The following is an 18,825-nucleotide window of genomic DNA, read 5'->3' as shown; positions in this document are numbered from 1 at the left end:
TATGGGCTAGTAAGACTTCATGAAAAAGTGCACTCAGAGCAGAACATCGAAGAAGTTTGAAAAACCATCAAGCTGTGAGCGCCACCTACTGGCTTCTGAAAATGAGGGCAATGTTTCATGAAGCGTCATTTGGCCATCTATACTCGTCTTGTCCTGTCTCCCCACTGAAATGAATTTAAATCCTTCCTTAAATACTTGACTATTTGAAACTGCAAAACAAGGACATTTCCTTGATCTGGCATGTAGATGTGTACCTGTCCTAAATGTTCAGGTTACAGGAGGTAAGGATTTAGAAATGCAGTTCAACTAGCAAAAAGCTATACAGTATATGTTTTACATCTACAGTGATGTTGAAATGTGTTGAGGGAAAAAAAAACGTGTGGATAAAGCAGCAGAAGAGGCAAATACACTGATGCTGATTAAACATATTTTTAACCAGGGTCTTCTCTTGGATATGAGCCGGAGACGCTTCCTGACACCAGGGAAGCGTGGTGTCAGCATGAAGCTCCTCATTATCCGGCTATGGTAATCAGGTGACAGTGCTTGCTGCCTGGCAGGCGCTGCTGATTGGATGGGGCGAGACAGTGACCCTGAAGGAGAGCCACTGGATTGGCTGGCTGGTGAACAGCAGCATAATGGACCGGCGCTGGCCGTGGGCCTGGGTTGTGCTGAAGGCCCACCTGCATACGCTCTCCTCTCCTCTCCACACACTGGACAAACACTCGGATGTGAGCAGCAAAGCCTGTATTTTACTCAGGTTGTCAAACAGGCCTGAATATCAACTCCATATATCACTTGCTCTAAATTCTGTCCCGTCCCAGGAGGGAGGGTTTTGGCAGCCTTCTGCTATCATTCATTCGCAAAGGTATTTAATACCATTCAGATTGAATAAATCATCTGATGTGCAAATTTCATCGTCGCTCGGGTCGCTTTCCGAACTTTGGGTCATTTTAACAACAAACTCTGATGGTGTTCTGAGGGCTAAGGCACCTGTTCCACGCAGCCAAGTCACAATTGGAAGATCTTAAACTGTAGTGAAGAGCTTTATCAGGAAAACAAGTGTGATTTGTTGGACCTCATGGAGGGAGAGCGCCAACGCCAGACACAGAGACTTGGCAGCGATGGACTATCATTACATTATCAAGACGTCAAAGTGAAACACTGTGAGGACAGTTATTGAGGACTGAGAGATTTGGCAGCTATTCTCTGTCATGCCATTATAAAAGTCGATACAATGGTCCTGACAACAAGCCGACGGCACTTAAGGGACACAAAAGGCTCCCACATGTTTGGTCTTTAGTTTGGAAATAACTCCTCTTACTCTTCCTGCTAATTCAAGTATTGGTGCGATGTTGGATACCGACTCAATTGCTTCCCTTTTTCCATGATGCCAGTTCCTCAACCCCAGTAATTTGAGCTTTGAAAGACTCGGGAAAAGACGGACGAGGGAGTTTTGCAGATAAAAGAATCTTGATTGAAGTCAATATCGATTGAAAGAAAATGAGCTCCAACCAGAGAACCTTGTTGGATGTTTTCGTCCAGTCACCAGCGACTCTTAACAGCATTCACCGCTGACATTTTGGACTTCCACAGCCGCGTGGGAGGTGTGTTCAATCTGTGACACCTCATTATCCGTGTCCAACACTAATGGGCACATTGTGGAAGCGAAAACGCATGCAAACATGTTTTCGCAATAGTTAGTGCCCCAGTTAGTACTTTTGTGTGGGGCGTTTACACTGGTGTGGGAGAACCAAACTCACACACACATAGTTATGGTCTTGTCTCAGGATCTGTATTTAGACTCTTGTCTTGGTGCTGGCCACGCTGGACCCATTTGTCACAACCAGAGCATTTTCTTTTTTCAATTCTTTGTGCCCATCCATGAACTTTTCTTACATGAGATGACGGGAAACAAACAGAAAACCGTGAATGTCACTATTTCCTACCAATTGCAACAGTAAGGTATTCAACAACTCACAACATCCTCACTCACATTCTGTCATATACTGACAGTGAGAAAGTGTACTTTTGGGTCACATTTGGTTTTCAATTGAAACACAAATGTGGCTCCTTCCGTCGCACGCCACATAAAAAAAGACTGATTGGGGTGGCGGTCCTTTCCTTCTATGTTTAAAAATGTGTCAATTACTATTTAAGGCCTCTCAAATGGCCACGCGTTTCAGTCTGTGACGTCTACTGTACGCATCAACCTGCAACGTGGAAGGCAGCCTTTGTCGTCAGTATAAGACGTGTGTGCGTGTTTTAGTTTTTTGTTTTTTTTTTTAGTTTTGTTTTTTTTTAATAGACATAGTCTAAAAGAAACATCTAGTAACTAACTACTTGACAGGAACATCACTGCTGCTAAACTAAACTTCACAGATTCCCCCTGGACACTTGAAGGAATGGACTGGGTGAGGACGACAGCAGTTGGGAGACAAATTTACTTCTCAAACTCAACTCTTTCTCTGTCAGATCGCTTCTTGAATGGCCACATTCCGTTCCACATCACAGTTCAAGTCAGGAGAGACTGGCTCTCCCCACATACATCAAGATTTGTGATAGTAAATTCTCAACATGTTTGTCAGCCTCGACCATTTCCTGAGCCGACTATCAGGACAAATTCACTGCGAACACACTCCAGATATCAGGATTCAGAGTAAAAATAATGCACCCTTTGCCATGTGTGGCCCCCTTAAAGTGGTAGGTACATGCAAAGATTTAACATACAATATTACCCACAGCAGAGTGCACAGGGACAAAAACCTATGTAGCATGTGTGGCCAAGTAAATTTAGTCAGGGGCCCACATTGTATACAGTGGCTGTGATGAGGGGCAAATAAAGGACGGGAAAAACATCAAGTGAGAATATTATATGTAAATGTGAAATCACAGTATGAAAATATTCACAAAATATAATCCTCAATGTCTTTCAAATCTATATTCAATTGTGATATATTTTTAGAGACTGAAAGACACTGAAGAAACTGAAAAGACAAAAAGTATAATAAACTTTACATTTCATTCACACTCACAATGAATGAAAAACAGAAAATGCACAAAATCGAAATGTAAAAATCCCGACATGATCAGTCTTACAGCTTTACCCTGACTCCAGGAGGGCTGCATAGATAGAGTCGAAAGGCTGTATTTGGCCCCTGGGCGGCACTTTGGTCAGCACTACAGCACGAGAACCGAGTACCAGACCCAAACTACTTTACCTGAAAAATAGAAATGATAATCCATGGAAAAGTTTCATTTGATTGTAAAAGTCGGAGGGGATTGGCAGATTATCAATTGAACTATTGGAACATTCTAATGCCAAAAGGTGAGACACCTTGCTATTACACGCAGCGATGATAAGACATCAATATTTGACAAACTGGGATCAAAACTGACTCGGATGTTTTCTGTGCGACCTAGTTAGCTGGCTCTTCCTGACTGTAATATATTTTTGGCAGCACAAAGTTTTATTATTTGATGCCCCCGTGTTTCGCTGTAGAATTTCAACCTGGCAGAGCAAATGACAGCGTGATTCATATATTCATTACACAGTGAAGTACTCGCATCCGTTCAGATCGACCCCGGTAAAACATATCGCTCCAAGACTACTTGTGCACTTCTAGGAGATCAACTGAAAAAAACAACAAAACAACAAAAACAATACAGAGAGCAGCTTGCATTCAAGAAGATGAATAGACACAATGCCCGAATGTTTGTTTTTCATGCCCTTCCTTGATGTGGACCTCTTTCATGGGGAGCACTCACCTTTCAATTTTAACATGTCCTGTGAAACCAAATATCCATTCACCTCCAACGATACGTCAACAGCATCATACACTCAATTGTATTGATGAATGTGGCTGGTCTTTCACATTTGTCTCACATATTTAATAATGTCAAAAAACAAAGTTATATTATCAAACTCCACTTTCTTCTATGGTCATTTACTCAATTTCAGAGCTGTTATCAACAACCAAGAAGCAAATAACTTCGAATGAAAAGATGCTTTCATTCCAGAATCGGAGGTTAGTTTGGCATCCAAGCTGAAGACATACAGAGATGGAATGCAGCCCTCTCTGTTGTGATGCCACAGCATTTGACCTCTAAATCATAGTCAGTATGCGATTCACTGCGGTAATATAGTGATGTTGACGGTCTTTTCACCATTTTACAGTAACCTCACGTATCATAACTAATTTCTTGTAAAAGAGGCTATAATTGCAACAAGATCTTTCAAATAAATGCTGAAGATTCACTCTTGATATATATATATATTGATATATATATATATATATATATATATATATATATATATATATATATATATTTATTTATATATATATATATATATATATTTTTTTTTGTTTGAAAACAGTCACAAAATGTACTTTACTTACTGCAGAGGCAGCAGTCTGAGCAGGAAAGGCCTCGGGTGGCCTGAGAACGTATCCTGGGTCTTGCCCGTGGGCCTCTTCCCAGTGGGGTATGCCCAGACCACCTCTCTATGGAGGCGACTGGGAGGCGTCAGATGCCCGGGTCACCTCAGCAGACTCCTATCGATGAGGAGGAACAGCAGCTCTACTCTGATCTCCTCCTGTCTGACCGAGTTCCTCACCCTATTTCCCAGCCACGCTGTAGAGGAAACTCATTTTGATCGCTTGTATCTGGCACCTCGTTCTTTCGGTCCTGACCCAGAGTTCATACCATGGGAGCGTTTTGGGATGTAGATTGAGCGGTAAATTGAGAACGTAGCGAACGTAACTTATACAACACTGCAACGATCCGTCTGTCAATCTCACACTCCCCTCATGCCTCACTTGTGAACAAGACCCTGAGGTACCTAAAGTCCCCCACTAGAGGCAGGGACACGCCACCAACATGACAAGGGCATATTGTCCCGGTTGAGAACCATGCCCTCGGATTTGGAGGTGCTGACCCTCATCCAAGCCACTTCACACTCGGCTGCAAACCGCGCCAATGCGTACTGAATGACATGAATGTAAATAACTGATAAACACTGGATAAAAATCCAGGCTCCAGCAACAGCATGATTCCAAAGAGTGGAACAGAAAGAGCAGAAAGAAAATCTGATCTGAGTAAATCATCTTCTGAAGCAGACGCTTGTTGTTCACTTCCTTGAAATATATCATTCAGATTTTATTTACGACGTGTATCGCTTTTATCGCCATTTGTCAGCTAATTTTGGCGGTGCTTAAACGATAATTAATCATGTACAAGCCAAATAACAAGTGAGATGAAAAAGAGATATAAAGACACAAGGTCTATCTTTTGGCGGATGCTTTTTTTCGTTCCCAATATCATGGTGTGTCTATAACTGCGATGCTTCAGAACATTAACATGACGGTGAAAAGGCCAGATTAAGTCTCCTTATCGATCAGATGAAGATATGCAGCCGTCCGTGGTCAGCTGCATATTAACCATGACGCCGGAACCGTTGAGATGCTTTTCATATGCATCCAAGTCAAGCTGCTTTTACTGCCAGGCATTTCATCCCGATGACACCGACGCCCACCTGGATTCAATTGTGAGAAGCAAAGGTTGGGGTGCAGCTGATTCACAGAGCAGATAGATGGTAGGATGAGAGACGAGTGCATATTGCATGTCTGCTCTTTGATAAAGATCGAAGCAGCTGCAGCCAGCGCCTCAATCACAGAAGGGACTCGCCACACAGATCCAAACATTTAGCTGCCGTACACCTGTCCATAGCCGCTCTCAGCTGTCTAGTCCAACAAATAGAGGCGTACAGCACTTAACAGTCTTCACAATTTCTTCTTACATTATTATGAATATTTGGAGCAAGGGAAAAAAATATGTTGAACTGCAGATATGGCTGTGAGTTAGTCTCAAGAGATGCAGCGTCTTAAACTTCACTGCTTCGATTCCTCAGCCTTCTGCTTCATTTAATAGTTTCTACTTGAAAAGCTGCATATTGTCATTCAAGAGGCATCAGATTTGACTCAACAGTTGGTGGTGGCGGGTTCTGTTTGTCTCATCACTACTGACAGCAAGTCGGAGGACTGACGGTGAATTATATTGTTTGAAAGTCTGGTTGAAGTCAAGTGTGGAGAAGCCTGCGATCCCACCATCCTATGAGGAACCTACAGGCCCATGGACTGACACATGCACCTCAACGTGTACACTATCACGACGATGTTATAGGAGATGAAGGAGACTGTCTGTAATACATTATTGTATCATTGTATTCTGAATCACCAAAGGGAAGATTCTAGAGGTGTGGGCAGTGTCCAAGTGGAACAGCAGCATGAAGGCAGCTGAATTATTTTTATTTTTTTTTTATTGTCCTGGGAGAGCCCAGATTGTCTGCTATGAATTCTGGGCTGGAATAAGTCGGAAAAAAAATGAAAGAATTAAAGAAATATAAGGAACTCATGAGCAAAAAAATGTCATATTATATTTGATACACAAAAGCAAAATATGGACAAACCCAAAGAGTGTTTTTCAATTCAATCTTCCCTTGAACTCAGCCTTATGAATCATCTGTTACATCAACTCGTACTCAGCTAGTTACGCAGCATGACTTCATCTCAACTATCATGAAACGGATTGCTATGGGTTGACCATGTGAGGCCTCACTAAGGACGGTGCTTTATGTGCCTTGTGTTTCAACCCAATGGGGGTTAGCACCTGTAAAAGCAAAGAAGCAAATTGGGTCCAAACTTGGGCAGAAACTCAGCTCAGGAGTAGCTGAAATTGGTTGATTTCAAATTGTATTGTTTGTATTGGTAAGCAGAACCCAGTCTCTTTTAAACTTCTATACTTCCTGTTAATGTATTTGGTTTCTTTTTTTTTTTATTTGAGGCACCTCATTTTTCAAAAAGTAATGTTGAACATGCCTCAACCTTCAGAGAACAACATTTCTTCCGTTTAGCAGTGAATGTGTTCCCCTTTTATTGAGTTCCTCTTTGTTTATAGCAACTCTTGAGGCACTACATAAATACACTGTGGTAAGCGTAAACAAAGGTAAAAGACTAATTTGGTGAGCTTGTGTTGGGGAAAGGAAGCAGCAGCAATATCAGAAGCCTGGAGAGGAGGAGGAGATAGAGGAGGAGGAGACGAGAAGATGAAGGAGGATGGGGATGAGTGGAGTGTTGTGAAATCTCCCCTGACTTGTTAGTCACTGAGATAGCATGTTGCAGACAGAAAAAAAAACCATCTTCTTCAGACCATATTCTGGAGGAAATTATTCCAGTTGGAATCTGGGTGTATCCACGAGTCGTGATTGTGTGACCGGGAGAAAGCATTGGAATGGTTTATTTCACATTATTTCAATGTCTATTGTGCATTAACACCCACTTTTCTGTTCCTATGTCTGTCAGAGAAAATGCCTTTTTTTATTCATGAACTTACACAATACTTATACGATCATAACCTGATAAATGCATATTTGGCATTTAAATAAAGATGAAAGTGGCAAACTCTGTGTTACCTTTATATGTTCAAGTTCTATTTAATATTAATGCCTGCACTTCATTATTCATCCTTTTGTTCAATAGTCTTTATTTTAGGCCGAAAGAGCACGACAACTACCGTTGTTCACTGAGTTAACTCAAGATTAATGCTAAACACACATTTTGTATCTGTTCGCTATGTAACTTAAAGGAAGATCATATCAACACAAGAGTGTCCAATAACCTTTTCCTCAAGCAAACATTTGTTGACTACAACAACCCAACATCACGCATCCTGTCAAGAACATTCCTGAGATGAACCTCAGAGACACTGTAAAAGGCTCAAAAACATGCTACAAGCACAAGCAAACTTTTCCTTTAAGTTACTTGGAGAACAGATACACAATGTGCGGGTAATTTGCCATTAGTCACGAGTTAACTCACTTTGAATGAGACTAATTGAGATTAAAAATTTGAATTAATTGACAGCCCTCATTCAAAGCATTATTTAAAATTTGACACCAAGCTGAACAAATTAGTAAAGCATCAACATGAAGGTGGAAGAGCTGCCGTGAAGAGTGAACTTTTTGCTGCATAAAGGTCCATTTATGCTCAACATTATGGACGGGTCTGGATACGGACCAAGCCTTCTGTCCATGTTCTGCATTCATTTCCATATTTCTGCATGTTTCCACAAAGCTTACAGATACAGACCCACACCGGAGCAGTACCATCAGAAACCATGGGGGGCAGTGTTGCTACTACTACCTGATACGTAGCTCTAATGAGACATGAAGAAGACGTCGCCTGACCATCGCCTCCTGCAGCGCTGCCTCCGTTTCATCTTTAGTGCAAGAGGTACATTATCAATACTTTTTCCTCAGTCACCATGTTTGTTTTGGAGTAGACATTTTACTATGAGCTGCTCCCCCTGGTGGATATATTGGTGTGCAGCAATACTGACGGAAAAAAAGCATGGAAACATGTGATCAGTGACGGTAACATTGTTTGAAACGGAAGGGGAAGATTTTGCGCGTAAGGGGAGCATAAGTGCACTGAAGAACATTTCCTTCTGCTTCTAGCCCAACATTTTTAGAAACCTGCTATGATCACAGCCCTACATGAAACACACTTTTGTAGTTCATGTTCAAGAGAATTAGTATAGAATTTGACCCATCACTGGCAGTACTGTCCATACACTCCCTCACAAACTCCTCCACTGTATGTAGCTCTTCACTATACAAAAATGTGTTGCCTCTAACCTTGTAACAGTCGGAGGTCTGCAGAGGAAACAACATATCAGCCAAGACACAACATGAGAAAGCATGACAAAACCAGATCATGATTTCCTGTACATTTTGACAGAACAGACGCCAGCAATGGATCAGAATTAAACGGACAGGCAATGACCTGACCTTAAACCTTCTCTGAGAATGACAGCACTCCTGCAAGAATGCATCTTTAGCTCATGAGTTCCAGTATATTTTCTCATGTTAGATGCCAGCACTGGCTCACCATCACAACACTTTTGTCATGGATTTTTTTAAAAATCCATGACGTGCTTGGTGTTCATGACTGCAACAACCTTCCGCTTCTCGAATTTATATGAAGCCAGTTTTCTTATTTTAGCCTGCATTTGGAACGACCGTTTATGAAGTCTGTTTGAAAAACTGTGCTACCACCATTCTTAAATAACATATCACCAAGATTACAATAGTCAGTTTAACAGATGACAATTTATTCTTTATTTTCATTTATTTCAACTCAAGGACTTCATGGATCCTACTTCAAAATCTGTTTTGTTTTTTTCACTAACACCCCTCAGAAAACCACCTAAGACAATTGGATATACAACGTACATTGGTCTCCGAAGTACCGAGGTACCACACAACATAACATAACACATTTTTGGCTCAGTATCATGTTACTTTGGCGATACTTATCATGTAATATTGTGGTACCATGGCGTTAATAAGATAATGCATCGAAAAGAATTGAAAAATTACATCTCATAGAAGTCACGTTTGAGACAATATAGTCATGACTGTCAACTGCTGGGGTCAAGGTCTGGTCTCTAGTAAAGTTGTAAAGGTTTATTTCAATGGAATCTCATTACATTTCTTTTATGTTTTACATTTTATTATTGGATATGATTTTCACTTATACTAATGTAACATGATGGCTATCATTTTTATAGATGAATTTGAGTTATTTTTGGTGGACAATTAAAAAAAAAAAAAAAAAAAAGGACTCTGCTTGCTACGTTACATTTGACAGATGGCCGCACCAGTGGAATGCACCCGATATCATGAAACGTTTATGTCACATGATATTTATCATCAGACACTGAATGAAATTTAAACTCCTTAAATTCCTTTCCATTTAAGAAGTCAGCTGACATGAATGTTAAATGAACATTGAATAACTTAAATGCTGAAAAAAAAGAAAAATGGAGATCCTACAAACTAGTATTTCTGCGTGAAGGCAAAAGTCCAGCAAACCACGTGGCGACACATTTGTCTCTTTTCTTGACAGACGTTTGACTCAAGGTACATCATTTGTTCCTCCATGTTGTTTTTTTTTTTTTTCTTCTAACAAAAGCAGATGTCAAATGCATCCACTGAAGTACCCAAAGCGACTGATTTAAGAAAAGGTGGCGCACATCCGGGAAGTCTTAAAACTGTGAACGCCTAAGCGCCGCGTTAATCTGTGATTCTGTCTCATCAGCGCAATATCAAACCGCCTCAGACACTGTGCTAAATAAAATATCAGTCTCTTTCTATCTCCTTCCTGCGCATGCACATATACATGCTGGATGGTATGTGTCAGCGCATGAATTACTTATGGCCTGACAGTCTTCAGAGGAACGGGAAGAAACATTCCGGGAGTCCGACAATCACATCAAAGTCAATCTCACAGGCCAGACATGCTTGAAAAGTGGGTGGGAGAATAGAGCAATGTCCCAGTCAAACACACAAGATATACCACCAATTCATGCCGATTATACCGGGGGTCATTCATAATGGGTTTAAGTCATCTAAATGTATTTCTTTACAAATGGAAAACACTGCCATACGGCTGAACTATGCTATTTGGGGAACCATGGACTCAGCAACTGCTAGTTATTCTGTATTCCTACAGTAGGTAGGTGGATATTATTTAAGTAAAATCAATACTCACTGCCACCTCCCCCTCTGTATTCCAATAAATACTACGTGGAGCAGCTTGTAAGAGTCCAAGAATTCCCAGCATCAGTTCTCTCTCCCTCCACCTGCTCCCACCCCTCAAGGCAAGTTTCCCTCAGCAATCCCAGTCTAGGTGGGATGTGAAAGCCCTGCAGCACCTTATGGCTCTGCCCCAGGGTTTGGTTTGAAGTGCAACGGTTGTGTCCATGTGAAGTGTCCCAAAGTGCCCTCTTTATGTCCAAATAACTCCAGCTGACAGACCAGCGGTCCGGATCAGGGTGTACCCACAAGTAATGTGACCTAAGTGTATTTGTGCTCTTTGATCAATGTCTTTGTTGAGATCAGGCGGGTTGGATGATCTCTGCAGTAGCTTGGTTGTGGTTACTTAGATCAAACATTCGCACACCAGATGTTCCTTGAATTCCATGAACTGACTGGATCCACTGGTGAGTCACCAGTGCTGACGATATCTGAACTTAAGCATGGCAGAGACAATGTAATCGGAAGTGATTCACGTTCGCCCTACAGGCTTGAATGCTAATTATTCCTTATTTGAACGGACAAACTACACCAATAATGTGACAATACGGGATAATCCAATCTGGATCTACTCCAGTTACAGATTAGGCAGAATGATTACACGGACAAGGGATGACGTTGTCGTAAACACCAGCAAAGAGAAGAAAATCATAGCCACAACCAAGTCATGACCAACCTGATTTTTGGGCAAAACCCGCTAACTAAAGCATCATAAATGCTTCTTTAGCCACATGTACTAGAATATTACACAAATGTATTTTTTTTCTCTCAAAAATATATATTTTCAATACTGCGAATACCCTACTGCAGAGGCTGTTTTCCATATCTGTCCTTTTTAAACACCCATCCCAACCATCTCACAATGATCAATGAGTTTTACATTCCTCAAGAGTGTTCGTGCCAGTACTTTCTGTTACCACCATACTGTACTTGCCATTACCCTTGCCTCAGGATTGACACCAAACATTACCAGCTTCAGGTTCTGATGCAGGAGTTCCACTACATGAAAACGAACCTTCAGAAAAATGGTCGCTTTTAGAAGATGAAATCAGAATCAGAAAATTCAGATCAAACATTATGTTTACGTGATCAAACGTATTACCATAAACCAAGTGGGAATATCGAAAGAAGGGGATAACACGTAACACATCATGGAAGTGGACATGAATATGGTGGTTTTTGGCAAGTTGTTTGTGGAAAAACCCAGAAAGAAACATGAAACTCGCTGAAAGTCGCGCATCCAGCTATAGATGATGTAATCCGACGTAAACGTCCCAGAAACCTTGACCCAACCCTGATACTTTCTTGGAGTTTTCACTGACCTGCTTGACCCACAATTGAACAAATACATTCATCCGCTCAATTTGGGGCACACATGTAAAAGAGGAAAATCACCATGACATCACAATGAAAACTGCTCAGAGGAGCGAACATTTACGCGAAACTGCAAGGACGACCGGGCCAATCAGAGAAAATTAGATAACCGGTTTGAAAATCTATTATATCAGTCGGTAAATGGTCTTGGGTGCAGCATGGGGCTCGGAAGTAAACAAGCCAACCATTGTCCAACATGCAGCTGATCTCAACAGGCAAGGTAAAGAGACAGACACAGAAACACAAAAGAACAAAGGACAATTTCCAAAAGGAACCAGCTGTAGCTGCCAATGACATTAACCATCCATTTTTCTCGTAACATCAGATGATATTCCCATGATTCATCGCACCACAAAGAGCATGTATCTATCAAACCCCAAGGCATTATAGGGCTAGACGGCAACCATCCAAGTGAGTCCAGGATCTACGGACTCTCGACCCAGGAGGCCATAAAAACATTCAAATTTCTTCTTGAACAAAGTGAATGACCTGCAGCAAGCATCACTAAAACCAGTCCACATGCCAGATTCAACCCTTTTTGACATCCTTCAATTCATTTGTATATCAATATAATGAGAGCAAAAATATGAAACACAATCTTTGATAAGATCTTCAAAGTAAAATGTCTCAAACTAGGCCATTACACCATTATGATGTGCCAACATTCGCAGTACAACAACCCACATTTCAAGTAGCTGAAAGGAGTATAATTAGCCTTGTTGCAATTATTTTCTGAAGCAGCGCTGACCAGTCTTTTGCCATGGGAGGATTTCCAGGCTTTTAAACATGACACAAATTACACCAAATGAGACATTTGTGAGACTGCGGTTGGTCATAGCCTGCAACCAGGAGAACGTGTTACCAATGTGCAATTTATTTTTGGGAGTACAGCATTGAATATTTGTTAGTTTTTTTTTTTTTATTCATTCATTTGGGGCATGGTTTTTGACTTTTTTTCCATGAACTCTGAAATATATAAACTTGCATGGGTCAACACTGTCATGAAGAAAAAACAGCTAAAAACAACTACTTCTGGAACAGATTGGAAGATAATAATAATAATGTTTCTTTTTTGCAAAATCCTAACCTACAGAACAAGTTGAGTTTGTCCCTTATCTACCATATCTACTGCAGTACAAAAACACTGTGGACTTGAAATTAATATCTAACATTTCAAAATGTAATAACCACATTTTTTTCAATTTCAAATAATATTTATTTCCTTATTTCTATTTGAACCTTTATCAATTTTTTTTTCAGTAAGTAGATAATTGTTTTAAAGTAAACCTTATTTTTCTGAGGCATAAACACAAACTCAAGTTGTCTAATTTGATTAAAGCCCGGTGACTTCATGATTGTTTACTTGTATATTATGGTGTTTAGCTCACGGCGTGCCTTCGGTGCGTGCACTTTATACGCTCTGGAACGAACAGCCTCATTCAACACATCAAAGTTTTCCTTATCTAAATCCGATCTGAAATCTTTATTGCAAACAGGACATGCTTCTAATTCACGGCAGGTTCTAATTAGAATCATCCCTATAACCGTTTGTATCTTTTCTTTCATCTGTGAGACCGGAACCACACTGTTTACTCATGGCCTGTGGGTAAAGGGCAAAGGGAGTTGTGCGACTTCTTCAGAAAAACATGATCCCACTTGGTTCAAGAGAAAAAAAAAAAAATAATAAAAAGTGCTGACATATTTTGAAACTGGTGTGAACAACGTTTACTGTCATCAATCACAGATCCCAAGGGATAAAACATAAAATTAAAAACATAAAAATAGTATTTTCCCACTCGTGAAAATTTAAGAAAAATAACATTTATATACATGAGCGTCTCATTTTATCTTGATGTGGTGGCTTTAAATAAATCATTCTTAGAATGTAAAATATTTTACACATGAATAAATCATGAAATCATCTAACTTTCGTATGATTAATCTGGAAATCTTGAGGGAAACATGACAAACATGAGCACACAGTCTGACCTTCATAGTTGAGCTTAAACCCATGAGCAGAGACTGCAAAGTCGCTGGTCAACCGTAAGGAGAAGACATTCCCTGTACTGGTGACCGGGGCAGGCACTTGGAAGCCTGTTAGTCTGGAAACAAGAAATAAAATCACATTAGCACTCAAGGAAACACAACCTTGCAGATTATAATCTGTTTATCCTGTCGATGGGCAGTTAAATCCGTTCATATCACCATCATCGTGATCATAACCATCTTCAGTTACAGGACCGGAGGGAGACAAAAAAAAAAAAAAAAAAAAAAAAAAATATATATATATATATATATATATATATATATATATATAACATGGGAACTTGCCAACACAACGGAGCACAATGAACTGTCAAGCAGGAAGCGGCTGACAGGCCCGACGGATTCATTGCTGTGTCTATTCCCTATAGATTGTGAAAAGTGTGTTGAAATAATTTTGCAAGACATCGCCTTCGAGAAGTACCACTCATCTTTTGTGTCATGTGATGTTCAACAGTGAATGGAAGACCTCCAGAATTCCACCAGAAGAGAATGATGAAGGTAACCAAGGCCATTCTCACAGTACTTGAGCGTGTCATTTTTTGACATCGCAGTCTCCGAAGTGAGTCAGTATTTTTCTGTCTAAATGATGATGACAGAGGCTGAAGCAATCATTAGCTAATGCTAACGCCAGCTGCACCTCTGTGCTCGTCCAGCTGTAGGGTGAGCTGCTCCTGCGCTGCCATGTAGGTCAGTCGGTCTGTTGCACTATTCACACTTTGACTGACTGTCCACAATAACGTGATGTTTCACTTCATTTGATCATGGAGACAAACATATTGTATTGTAATCATTGATATTATTGATTTGTTCCAAGGCTCTGACTTGCTCATTTGTTCATATATCATCTACAATTTGTTTTGTTTGAATTACAACACTAAATAAGTGAAAAATTAAACTCAGTCTTGCACGTGGAGCAAGCTGTGCCACAATGACGTCACAAGATTATGCTCCTGTTGATGCATCCATTGGTGCAGATAAACAAGCACTTGCAACTTCAAAAAAAAAAAAAAAAAAAAAGCAAGGGACAAGTGGCAACCACTGGTTTGAACTTGTGTAGGAACTCGCTGTCCGGAAATTTCGTCAGAAGCAGGTTCTTAGACCAACTTCAATACCCAAGGTGTTCAAACATAAACAAACAGCAACGTGTCAAAGTATCAGTGGAGAGAAGCAGCAGTGACAAAACTGGCCTGGAGAAGAGCGAGTCCCTTTGATTATCCAAAAGCATTATATGTTTTGTACTGTTGACCCTTGTCAAGAGATAAGACCAAGTTCTTTCTGAACTTTTATTTTTATAAAGCCATTCACTGTTCAACTTTGCTGTGCAAGTAATCACTTCCTGGACGACGAGGTCCGGATAAAAATAAGTTGCTTAAATGAACCTGATATTCGTCCTCTGGAAGCACTGATATCACTCACTTCTAATGCTTGTTTAGAGTTGTCGCCTTTGGCAACGTCATAAGATGCAGCCGTTGTTTGAGCTCTGTACACTTTTGCATTGCAGTGTGATTTATGGCAGTTTATGGCAGCCAAATTTTATTGATGTCACGGACCCCTTAAAGTGGCAACAGGTAGGACTTGGACATAAATTGATTATTTTCAGATTTCCTGAGATGAAAGGTTTCATTTTGAACAGTCCAAAGTCCCGGAGTCAGACCCTCCAGCTCTCTGTTAAATGCTGCCTTGGAGTATGTAACTTTCCGCTGGCGGGTCGCCTGAGGCGTGTTTTGAGAGTGGTGTCACAACCCTAACTCCACCCCCAATGCAACACTTTTCGGCCAAGGGGCAGGGCTACCTCGGCAGCGAGCTAACTTCAATTTACACCGCGGCAGAAGCAAGAGTTCGTAGTGAGGAGTCCAAGCCCCCTTTACTTCATTCTGAAACGTGCAGTCAAAGTAAAGTTTAATAATCTGGGTCGGTCGCTCTTGGAACTGGTTCCGCCTCTCCTCACTGGCTGCATGACGGAGCTCCATCTCCGATACCGAATGATAGATGCTTCTAGAAGTTGCCTTTGCAAGTATAAGCTGGACAGTGTTGTGTATATGACTTTCTGTGATTATATTTACACTCATTTATCTGTGGCGCCGCCAAAAGCAAATATTTTCAATCCTACCTACAGCTGCTTTAAGGTGCCACCTTCCTCAACCCAGTGTGGAATGTAGTGCAGAAAGCTAGACACAGTTTTAACATCGCTCATGTAAAACCCCTCCATAGCGGTGGCCCAGTTGTGCAGGGAACAGACATTTGAAATGCCAATGGGATTCCGTCAGGAACATAAAGAGAACGTAGCAAGGGGCTTTGCACTATAGTGGAAAAAAAGCAACACCAAAGGAGGCCAAAAAAGGTACACTAAATGAGATTGAGAGTTTAATGCATGAAAGAGAAGCAAGTGGGCCATTAGATGAAGTGAGCAGCCCGAGGTTTGGTCTCTTTGAATTAATGTTGGCAAGGTTTGACTTCTGTCTGAATTAAATGGTTGTTTAGTTCAAACAAACGTGTTACTTTGTAATGAGACTGACGGAGTTGCGCGGGGAAAGGAAAAGCTCTCGCCTAGGTGTAGACTTGACTTTACATTATTCCCATTACAGCTCTTTTTTCTTATCCTATTTACCATCCTCAGCGCCTGCTTGTCTTTCTATCTCAACAATGAAGTTTACCATACTATCGTACCACTATAAGCAACAGCACTTCCATTCAGAATCTGCCCTCGATCATTTTTCCCCTCTATGGCTCCATTTTTCCACCTTGCTTTTATCCTCTATTAGGCATCTCCATTATAACCTCTCTTCACATCTCTTTATTTAATCTCTCCATTCTGATATCTATTTCATTCACGTTGAGGCTTTCTTCTTATCATATCCGCGCACTGTCCTTCCCTAAACTCTCATCTCATCCTTCTAATTCTCCAGCCCTGCTACTGTGTGCCACTTTCCATCTCCTTCCTTATTTATCTCCAGTTGTTAACTCGAATTACATTTTGCACCAGAACATCTAATCCTTCAATCCATGCACCTTTGTGTTGATCCCAAACTGTGCTCTGTTCTAACTCACCCATCTCTCCCATCAATTTGTTTTTCCTTGTGCTCAGCTTTGCCTGTCTCTTTCGGTTGGATCAGCACTGCATCTCAATTCCAACTTCTCAGCTGTGCCTTGTAGCCAGTCGAAACCCAGAGTACAAATTGGTGCCACCGTCGGCATTTCTCAAGACCCCCCATGGTTCTGCCATTCTTTGTTGGGCTAGTAATTTATTCACATTTCCATTAAGGGATCAGACTTTCCATTAACCAATGGCAGTTGAAAACAAGGAGTCAAAGCACGAGCCAGAGAGGTCCTCTGTGTGGAACCTCAACTGTAGTATGTGTCACGTGAATATTTCTATTAAAAACTACTGGTCACAAACATGGAGCATCAGCAATATTCCGCCTTCCGTGTTTATCAGCACGTAGTCTCAGAGGTCACGTCGGCACGGCAAGACTGTGGGTGCCGTGTCTTGACTGTCCATGTTTTTCCGTTGAATCAAGTTGATTCTGAACCCAACCATGAAAGCACAGGTGCTTTCCCAAATTCATGTTGTTACACCAGCCATGCCCTCCATTACTTCCCCACTATTTCCCCCCCTTCCACACGTTTCCACTGGGAGAAGGCAAACTGTGTCAATATCTGAGCCATTTACTCTCTTTGCAACCTTTCCTCTTCGCCGTGAGGGAGGTTGCCTGCTACATGTACAGCAATAAATCCCCATCAGCCCACTGCCTCCTGTACTCTGTTTCCCTGCCTGTCGTCCCTCTCAAATCACTGTGTTTATATCCTTATACAGCAAATCTTCCTGGAACACAACACGCTTTGTTATTGTGTGATTATTTCTGCGGCAAGGTGAACGGAGGACTATTACGGTGACTGGTGCAGTATTGATTCATTATTTTGAGACTTTCCCAAAAGAGTATTCAGGAAAAAAAAGTGACTTTTTATCTGTACGATTAGATACCTTTTCTAGCATTTACGTAACCTGTGACATTGTTCATCGTGATGTTCAACCTTGGAATTACTTGTTGTGTTCGTAATGTTACAATATTGTGTTCTGTCAGTGTTATTTTGGGGTGAGTGAGTATGATAGAAAGTGTGTTCCAAGATGTTTACAGCTTAATGTCAGCTAACAAACAAGATGGTGAAGATGTTGTGTTAAGATTTTCAATATTGATGTTGCTGGGATGACACATTTTTTTTATTTCATTCATTTATTTATTTATCGGGACAAGATTTTTTTTATTTTTTTCGCTGGGGTTCTAGCTCTTTTACACAGGCAATACATTTTATTTATTTATTTTACTTTTTTTTTTTTTTTTTTCACACAGAACCAAAAGCCAAAAGTAATGAAAGAAGACTCACAAACAAAAAGACTGTCTAAAAACAGCCCATGTAAAGACTTATAGAGACCAAGAGAAAAGAGGCTGTGAACTGGGGGTTCCAAACTTCAACTGCATAGATAAAAGTAGATCTTCAGGTGATGGAAAAAGGCCTTGAAGCTCCTTTCGTGTTCAGCAGAAGACCATTGATTCATGCATCTTGAGTGATGCCCATGGCGACGCAAAGCCTCCAACAAGCTCTATCTATCTATACATCTACAGGCAGAAGACAAGCTGATTGTTTTCTATCCGGCGTGATACCTGAAAAATACCCAATTGAATTTATGACTCTAAAGCTGCAGATCAGCATCATATCAACGCCTCAAAGAAAAACAAAAATGGTCTAAGTAC

At 40.8% G+C, this 18,825-nt stretch overlaps 1 protein-coding gene across 5 annotated transcripts in view; it reads right to left on the bottom strand.

Moving 5' to 3' along the window:
- Nucleotides 1–18,825, bottom strand: part of csmd3b (CUB and Sushi multiple domains 3b) — a 344,162-nt gene that overhangs the window by 223,016 nt on the left and 102,321 nt on the right. For all 5 annotated transcript variants that reach the window (XM_053862604.1, XM_053862605.1, XM_053862606.1 and 2 more), the window contains exon 3: nucleotides 14,018–14,130. In XM_053862604.1, coding sequence (XP_053718579.1) covers nucleotides 14,018–14,130 — 113 coding nt within the window. The remainder of the gene's footprint in view (nucleotides 1–14,017; nucleotides 14,131–18,825) is intronic.

The sequence above is a fragment of the Synchiropus splendidus genome, chromosome 4 (assembly GCF_027744825.2).
Source record: "Synchiropus splendidus isolate RoL2022-P1 chromosome 4, RoL_Sspl_1.0, whole genome shotgun sequence".
Taxonomy (NCBI): Eukaryota; Metazoa; Chordata; class Actinopteri; order Syngnathiformes; family Callionymidae; genus Synchiropus; species Synchiropus splendidus.
The sequence above is the reverse complement of the archived record's forward strand: the minus strand, read 5'-3'. Positions and strand labels throughout refer to the sequence as shown.